Raw genomic sequence first — 8122 nt, forward strand, 5'->3', positions numbered from 1 at the left:
TTAGATACACATATTTTCTTTAAAAGCACAGAAATATGCACTTTGCCTGGGGTATAATTCATATTCACTGTATATACTTTTTACATTAAATGCACGTATTAAACTTAATTATCTTTTTTTTAACAGCCGCATTAAAAGGTCAGTCTCTATATTAATATAATAATGCTGATATTAGTTGAATTTGGGCAAATGACCAACGACTCGATGAAAAAAGGTTAAAACAATATTTTAATATTTTTTTATAGAGCAACTGAAAGAACTAAGAGAAAACATAGGTAAGTAACAAACATTTTGTTTTCGAGTTAAATCATGTTTTATTATTATTCTTTTCAACTAAGAGTAGAAGATACATGTATATATATATATATATATATATATATATATATATATATATATATATATATATATATATATATATATATATATATATATATTCTTTAATGACTTATATCATATCGGATTACTTGTCTTAACAATACTTTATTAAGGTCTTCTTATTATCTTTTTTATCTTTACTATTGTTCTGAAAAAGTTTCAGATTTCTTATCTCTTATTATTTTGTTTCATCTTGAGGTCAACTTTAATTCTTACTATTTCGCTGTCTATTCACCGATTCTTTTGAAATTTTTATGTCTGATAACATGCCGCGCAATGTGGTTGTTCTATGATTTATTAGATGAAATTCCAATCCAGTTTTTGATTGATCCCTGTTAAGTAAAATTTAAAGTCCTTTTGTCAGATATGTTTATTTTTAACGATGACTGGCAGAGTTGTTTTGAAAAATACACATTGAAAAGCTGCAAAATACTATCGTTTGTTTGTATTAATGCAAATAAAAGGGTAGCTATTGGTTTTGAAATAGGTCTGAAAATTGAAAAAAAAAATATCACAAATTTTCTTTTTTTAGTTTTCCACCTAATAATTGTTTGTTACAATATGTATTTTAAAAAATGTTGTCCGGTCTTACCGAGACCTCCATTCAGAGTGGATAAAAGGGGCTGTCCCTTATTAATAGGGAGTAAGAGGCTTCAATGTTTTGTTTGGTCAATAACTTGTAGAGAAATACAAATATCTAAAATGCATTACTGAAGCAATGCTGTTAAGATTTTAATTGTGATTCCCTCCGTAGTATTGGATTTGATGTTTTTACGAGTTACGTGTATCAACTTGTATAGTCACTGCAAATGGGTTTCCCATCACTTGGTGAAAGCACATTTTCGTATTCATGTTCGAACTAATATATCAATCATCAAAAGGCAATTGTATGAATCATGAAAAAATGGCTTTGTGTATCAGAGGCAAATTTTTTTTCAATGTATTTTAATCAAGAGCCAATCATGGTGTTTTTTTTTAATTAATATCAATTCGCATAAGACTATAGATTCAAGAAAAATCTCCGAACACATTTCATATACTAAGGATACACTACCGCTGACATCAATAAATTGTATAAAACATATCAGGTATGTTTCTTCATAACCAAGAACATTTTTATTGACTGATTAAAACATCGCTATAATTGAATTTTACGTTTACATGTATACATTTATACGAAACTTCAGTTGTGCCCGCATTGTAATCACTTTGATTCAAATGTGTTCAGTGGTGGACGTTTAACGTTTTCTTATTCGAGAGTTGAAATTCAAGAACACATACGTTTCCTTACTTACACTTTATCAAACGTGAAATCATCTTAATGTCGCAAAACAAGGAGTTGAAGCATAAGAGTTGAAAATAATTAAGAGCTGAGGGAAGGGGATCTATGTGATTATATCTTTCGTCGAGTTGAAGGTCAGTGTTGCCCTGCAACATGTACATTGGAAAAAATGCACCCCTGTTTATATAAGTCATATTTTAAAAAAAAAAGAATAACGTGGCAGTTACTGTGTTTATTGAACACAACGCCTATGGTCTGACTGGTGCCGATCTATAGTTTTTAAGGTATCTCAGTCCTCACGTTTTGATGTCAATGTGCACATGATCATTATATTTAAAATGAATATTATTTTATTTCTTTAATCATCAGAGCAAGATTATTATTTCATAATTACACAGTATTCATGAAGAAATTTTATTTGAAATCAATAAACAACCAAGTTTTTTTTTTTTTTTTTTTTTTTTTTTTTTTGGGGGGGGGGACTATTTCTTCAAATAGAACGTTTCTTAGACGGAAATTACAGAAATAAGCATTTAAGTAACTTTTAATATACTTTTCCTTTGTTATAGTTAATTCAATACGCATATTTTTAACATTTGATAGGTTTTCAACATATTCTATAAGTTCTGTGTGACATGTACAAAACTAAATTTTGAGAGAGTTTTAGGCGTTTAGCATAAATTATGCAAGTATATGGAAATATATGTCTGAATTTTTTTAAGCCAGATTTTGCGAGTATTTTACCTTTTACGCCCTACATCTAAAATTTGACATCAAGGACCCCCAAGTTTCATAATGTCAAAATAATATCGAAAACATATCTAGACAAACTAGGTTAGTCTGATAATTTTTTTGATATTCAAAAAGTTGTTATTTAAAATCAAACTGTAACTATTATAGAAATTGTCTATTTCAAGTGTAAAAATGTCACTAAAAAATAATGCAGCTTAATTTTGTTTTACGTACTCCCCCTATTCAGTCTGACCATTGTGCATAATAAAAACAATATTTTAAGATATGAGTTTGCTAAGGAAATGAGTCTCCTCATTATCATACATTCTTCTTATAGTAAGACATTCATGAAATTTTGACACAGTCAAACAGATTATTTTACAATATGTTTTTCTCAGTTTGATCAAATTTGACCTCCTTGTTCTCGCATAAACGTCAGGTCAAGGTCATTACCTTTGTTCTTAACTTAAAGGATGATTAAAAAAAATGAAGTTCTTTGCAGTTATTTGGACATCTTTTAATATGTGAAGATTCTCTTCTTCAGTGAAATGATAGAATATCAGAATGTCTACCAGGTTACACAACTAAATTGGAATATATCTTGAAACAAAATTTGATATTGCTTAGCCCGCATTTTCTCTAAATTTTTAAATTTTGAAGATATTTTGACTATATTTAATGCTTCCAATATCAAAATATTTTAAAAGATAAAAATTGACAAAAAAAACTAATTTATTGACCATTTAATAGAATAAAAAAGCTCATTTCAGTGATTTTTTCACACAAATCAATGTATAGAATGGGCGATTAAAAAAGCTTATAAAATGTAATTTGATAGGCAAATCATATTTTAAAAAGATATTCTGAAACCCAAGTATCATATCATTAATTCACATTAGTTCAAAAATCCAACATTAATGTAATCGTTTTAAAAATGCTAAAACAGACTCATTAATCTACAGCAATTCTGAATTTCGAAACATGTGATATTTTTCTACGCCAATATTCCGCCCAAAATATAGTCCTTGTGAGATTATAAACATTGATTATTATTTCTATTCAAAGTTGTAATTAGTGCCACGTGCACCAAGCAAACCAAGACTTCACAATTTCTACTGTTTTATTTCATATGTTGGGTAGAGAATGTCTATGATCATTTGGTAAATAACTGCAAAAAATAATAAAATATAGTTCTAAGAAAAAACACAGTAGATAATACATTTCATATAAATAAGCTGATAAATAAATCGTCCACCTTGTTTAAATTATAAACTAGTATACTTTATAAACTCTCAATTACAACAATTAAAGATTAGAAAACATAATTCAAATTAGCCGCCATTTTCTTTACAACAGTTTACAGTAGTAAACACTTTATCTTTGAAATTCTCTTTAAATAATAATACTAATTAATACAGATAATTTGTGCATACAAATATATAAAAATTAACTTACATGGTGAGGTGACAAGCATGGAGCATATGGTAAATAGTTCTGAAGTCGTGCAGAAAAACAAAAAATACATTCCGTTCATGTAGCTTGCACGGGGGGGAAAGGAGAGGCAAAAAATGAACTTCCGCCAAGGGAAGATAATTCACCAAAATGATACGAAGCAAAGAGCAATAACTCTTGCTAGTACTACAAACAAGTCAGCACACTCCCCGTCTGATGTTAATCACATCCTTACTAAAGGTTCCACAAAATAGCTGGCAAAAAAAAAAAAAAAAAAAGAAATCACATATAAGAATACTAGTAAATTGTCAAACATTTATGACATGACATTATTTGCTCAATATCAAAATTGTGCATGTCACTACCTAAATAATGCACGAGTTAAACTGCCAACAATGGGGTAATTTGTGAAATCGGTCTAACAAATGTCACAGATTGATTGTTCTTAAACATTTTAACTTTCACTTTCCTCACTAAAGAGTCCTGACTTTCGTACACGTCCTGATTTGTTGCTAGTGGCCATTGACATCTAGGTTCGTCACTTTTCACTAACACAACATCACCTTCTTACACGTTAGGGGTGGTTTCCTCCCACTTCCTGCGCACGTGTAACAGATGAAGGTATTCGGACTGCCAACGCTTCCAAAACTGGTTTGCTAACCCTTGTACTCGTTTCCACGCAGACTTGATCATATCTTTCCGATTGAATTCATCACACATAAATTCACATTTATCACTAGACACAAACTTCTGAGTTAACAAAGTATTGGGTGTTAACACAAATGGTGAAGTGTACACAGAACTTCATGTGTTATATTGTGGTTGTTTGGATCCAACATCATGCCATCAAGAATTCTTCTTACTACGCCGATCATGCGTTCCCATGATCCTCCGAAATGTGAAGAATGTGGGGGGTTGAAAATCCACTTGATTCCAGAGTTGAACAGGTACTGTTTTGTTTTGTCATCTTCAACATTGATTTTGTCTATATGTAGGTCATCTGTTGCACCTATGAAATTGGTGCCCCGATCTGAACGGAAAATCTGTACTTTTCCTCTGATACTGATAAACCTACGTAAAGCGTTGATAAATGCTGATGAACTTAGCGAGTCTATAACCTCAATGTGTATGGCTCGGATGACAAGACAAGACATCGTTTTAAAGAGGCACATCCACCACGAGTTTTCCGTGAGACCACCTGCCATGGACCGAAGACATCCACTCCAACGTTGGTAAAAGGAGGGTTCGGTTCAAGTCTATCTTTTGGAGTATCAGCCATTTTCTGAATAGCTTCTTTGCTTCGTAACTTTTTACATGGGACATAGTTTCTTAACACCGAAGAAAAGAGACGTTTTCCACTTGTGATCCAATATCCGGCAGCACCAATGGCACCTTCCGTTAGATGACGACCTTGGTGTTTAAGGGAATCATGATGATGTCGTACAAATATTGCTGCAAGTGAGTGTGATCCAGGAATTATAACTGGGTTTTTCTCACACTTGCTCAGCTGTATTTAATTGAGTCCTCCACCTATTCGCAGTATTCCACTGTTATCTATAATGGGTCCCAATGTTTTCAACGTGATGTCCTTTGGTAGTGGTATTCCTTTCGAAAGGCATTGAATTTATTTTTTATAAGATTCTCTCTGCATTGTTTTTATAATAAATTTCTCAGCTTCTTCAAATGTCTCCAAGTTCTTCCAAATTCTACAATCATGCCATCCAAAACATTTAGAGTCACAATCTTTTTTGTCATGTTGGAATGAATTTGCCAAATGTTTAAGTCTTTCAACACACTTCAAAACTTTAGGCCATTCGGAAATTCGTGCTAGACTGTCACCAATCACAAACTCTGATGTATTGGTCTTCAAACATCTGACTTCCTGTTTAATTTCTTTGTCAGATTCTGGATCTATTAGTTCATATAAAATCTTTTCTTGAGAACTTGGATACAGTTCTGACTGTTCTGGTCCTTCCAGCCATTTGCTGTGCTGTAACTCAGTGGCGTGAATTGGTCTTGTTGCTTCATCTGTTGGGTTTCGTTCACTTCGAATATAAAACCATTGTTCAGACTTTGTTACTTTATGAATTTTCATCACTCTGTTAGAAACATATTGGTAGAATCTCCTAGAATGATTTGAAATGTATCCTAAAACCACCTTGCTATCACAATAGAACTTGAAATGTTCAATAGATATTTCTAGCTGTTCGGACACTGATTGAGCAATTTCAACTGCCAATACTGCTCCACATAACTCCAAACGAGGAATTGAATGTCCGTGTAATGGAGCCAGATTTGATTTTCCTAAGATAAATCCATATTGTCCTTTGTTTTCCACATAGGCCACTGCTGATATGGCAACCTCGGAAGCGTCACGAAACACATGGATTTTCTTCTCGGTGGTTCGAATCCAGGAATCATGAAAATGCATTCTCGGAATGAAGTCTCTAAAGTCTCTAAAACATCTAACGACTCTTTCCATTTCTTCCATTTGTACTCCTGATCTTGCGGTAAAGGTTCATCCCAGTTGGAAGTTTCTTGAAGCAGACTTCTCATGATTGACTTTCCCTGGACTATCACTGGGGCTAAAAAAAAACCAGGGGGTCAAAAATACTGGAATGGTTGATAGAACATCCCTTCTTGTGTAAGATTTGGAATCTTTTGATATTTTGAAGAAAAATGAATCTGACTCTAAATTCCAATTCAGTCCTAAACTACGTTGTGTTGGTAAACTGTCAACAGCAAAATCCAAGTTTTTCAGATCACTTGAAAGGTCTTCAGTGTCAAAGGACTTCATAACTTCAGAATTGTTAGATGCAATTTTGTGTAAGCGTAATTTTCCTAGACTGAGAGCCTTGTGCGTACGCTTCATCAAATCCACTGCATCCTCGACACTCTGCTGTGATGTTAGACCATCATCCACATAGAAATCACGTTCAATGTAATGGGTCACATCTGTTCCATAAATGTGTTCCACTTCCTTGACAGTCCTTCGCATTCCGTATGTTGCAATTGCCGGTGAAGGGCTGTTCCCAAAAACATGGACTGTCATACGGTATTCAATAAGGGGTTTGTTTACATCATTGTCCTCATGCCATAAAAAACGTAAGAAGTTTTGATGATCCGGAATTACTCGAAAACAATAAAACATCTGTTCCACGTCTGCCATGATAGCCACCTCTTCTCTACGAAATCTCATTATTACTCCTAGTAATGAATTGGTGAGATCTGGTCCAGATAAGAGAACATCATTTAAAGACTGTCCTTCACATTTCGATGATGAATCAAACACTAATCGAATTTTGTAAGGTTTCTTTGGATGGTACACTCCAAACAGTGGAAGATACCAACACTCTTCATCTGATGAAATGGGTGGTGCGACCTCTGCATGGTGTTTCTGTATAAGTTGATCCATAAACTCTATGACATGTTGTCGTTTGGTTTTATCTTTCATAAGACATGAAGAGAATTGCTTAGCTCTATAAAGAGCCTGTTTATGAGTATTAGCCAGTCTCTTTCGATTTTTGCGAAAAGGAAAGGGAGCTTCCCAGTATCCTTTGGAATCTTTATGAAACTGTGAATCCATGATTTCATTGTGTTGATCACATTGGGTTGATGAACTTTCCCTATACATGTTTCACCAATAATAGTCCAGTCAAGATGCAATTTCTGTGCATAAGGAAGATTGCCAGGTCCGACTTTCTGATCAAGTACATGATGTGCTATAGTTATGTCTCTCCTAATAAGCATCATGATTTCAGCTTTGTTGTCGATAGGTGGAATGTAGTCTGCTATACCACGCAAGTGTTCATAATGGAGAGCAATCTCTGGTGTAGGTATTTCATCTCGAGCATTTGGAATTTGTTCACATTCAATGACAGATGGCAGCTCAATAGAAGTATGTCCATCAATAGATTCAATCACCAGATTGTCAGTTTTCCTACCATATGTTTGATTTCTTCCTGCACATGATGCTAATACATAATTTGTTACTATAGTATTGATACCCATCAAATAAAAAACTTTAGAACTTGCTAAAGTTTTGTTTGATTGATCATCAATCATCAATCACTGCATACACTTTTATTCTTTTCTGAGGACAGTTTTTTGAATACACATCAACAGGTACAAGATTTTCCTTTGAAATTGAATGATCTCCACAGATCGGGGTACATTTGGAGTTCACGTTCTCTCTATCTCTGTATCCTGTATCCTCCCCGCCATCAGGCCTCATAGAAACGACACTATTCACGGACACTGGTTTTCGTTTCACATGTAAAG

General features: G+C 33.4%; 2 protein-coding genes across 2 annotated transcripts; both read right to left on the reverse strand.

Annotated features, from left to right (window-relative positions):
• Positions 1–4952: 4952 nt before the first annotated feature.
• LOC136275021 (uncharacterized) lies at positions 4953–6332 on the reverse strand. Its single transcript, XM_066083269.1, has 2 exons — positions 5681–6332; positions 4953–5293 (listed from the first exon to the last, which is right to left on the reverse strand). The coding sequence occupies exons 1-2, from the start codon at positions 6330–6332 to the stop codon at positions 4953–4955; spliced, it is 993 nt and encodes a 330-aa protein (XP_065939341.1).
• Positions 6333–6359: 27 nt separating this feature from the next.
• On the reverse strand, positions 6360–7427 carry LOC136275022 (uncharacterized). Its single transcript, XM_066083270.1, has one exon. The coding sequence runs from the start codon at positions 7425–7427 to the stop codon at positions 6360–6362; it is 1068 nt and encodes a 355-aa protein (XP_065939342.1).
• Between the last annotated feature and the right edge of the window lie 695 nt (positions 7428–8122).

This window comes from Magallana gigas, chromosome 4 (genome assembly GCF_963853765.1).
Source record: "Magallana gigas chromosome 4, xbMagGiga1.1, whole genome shotgun sequence".
In the NCBI taxonomy this organism is placed as follows: Eukaryota; Metazoa; Mollusca; class Bivalvia; order Ostreida; family Ostreidae; genus Magallana; species Magallana gigas.

Excerpts from the sequence above, each read along its gene's own strand:
- LOC136275021 (XM_066083269.1), bottom strand. The coding sequence starts at position 6,332 with ATGGAAGAAATGGAAAGAGTCGTTAGATGTTTTAGAGACTTTAGAGAC. Across the intron at positions 5,294-5,680 it reads TACATCAGAGTTTGTGATTG|CAATATTTGTACGACATCAT; the intron begins GTGACAGTCTAG and ends ACTCACTTGCAG.
- LOC136275022 (XM_066083270.1), bottom strand. The coding sequence starts at position 7,427 with ATGGATTCACAGTTTCATAAAGATTCCAAAGGATACTGGGAAGCTCCC.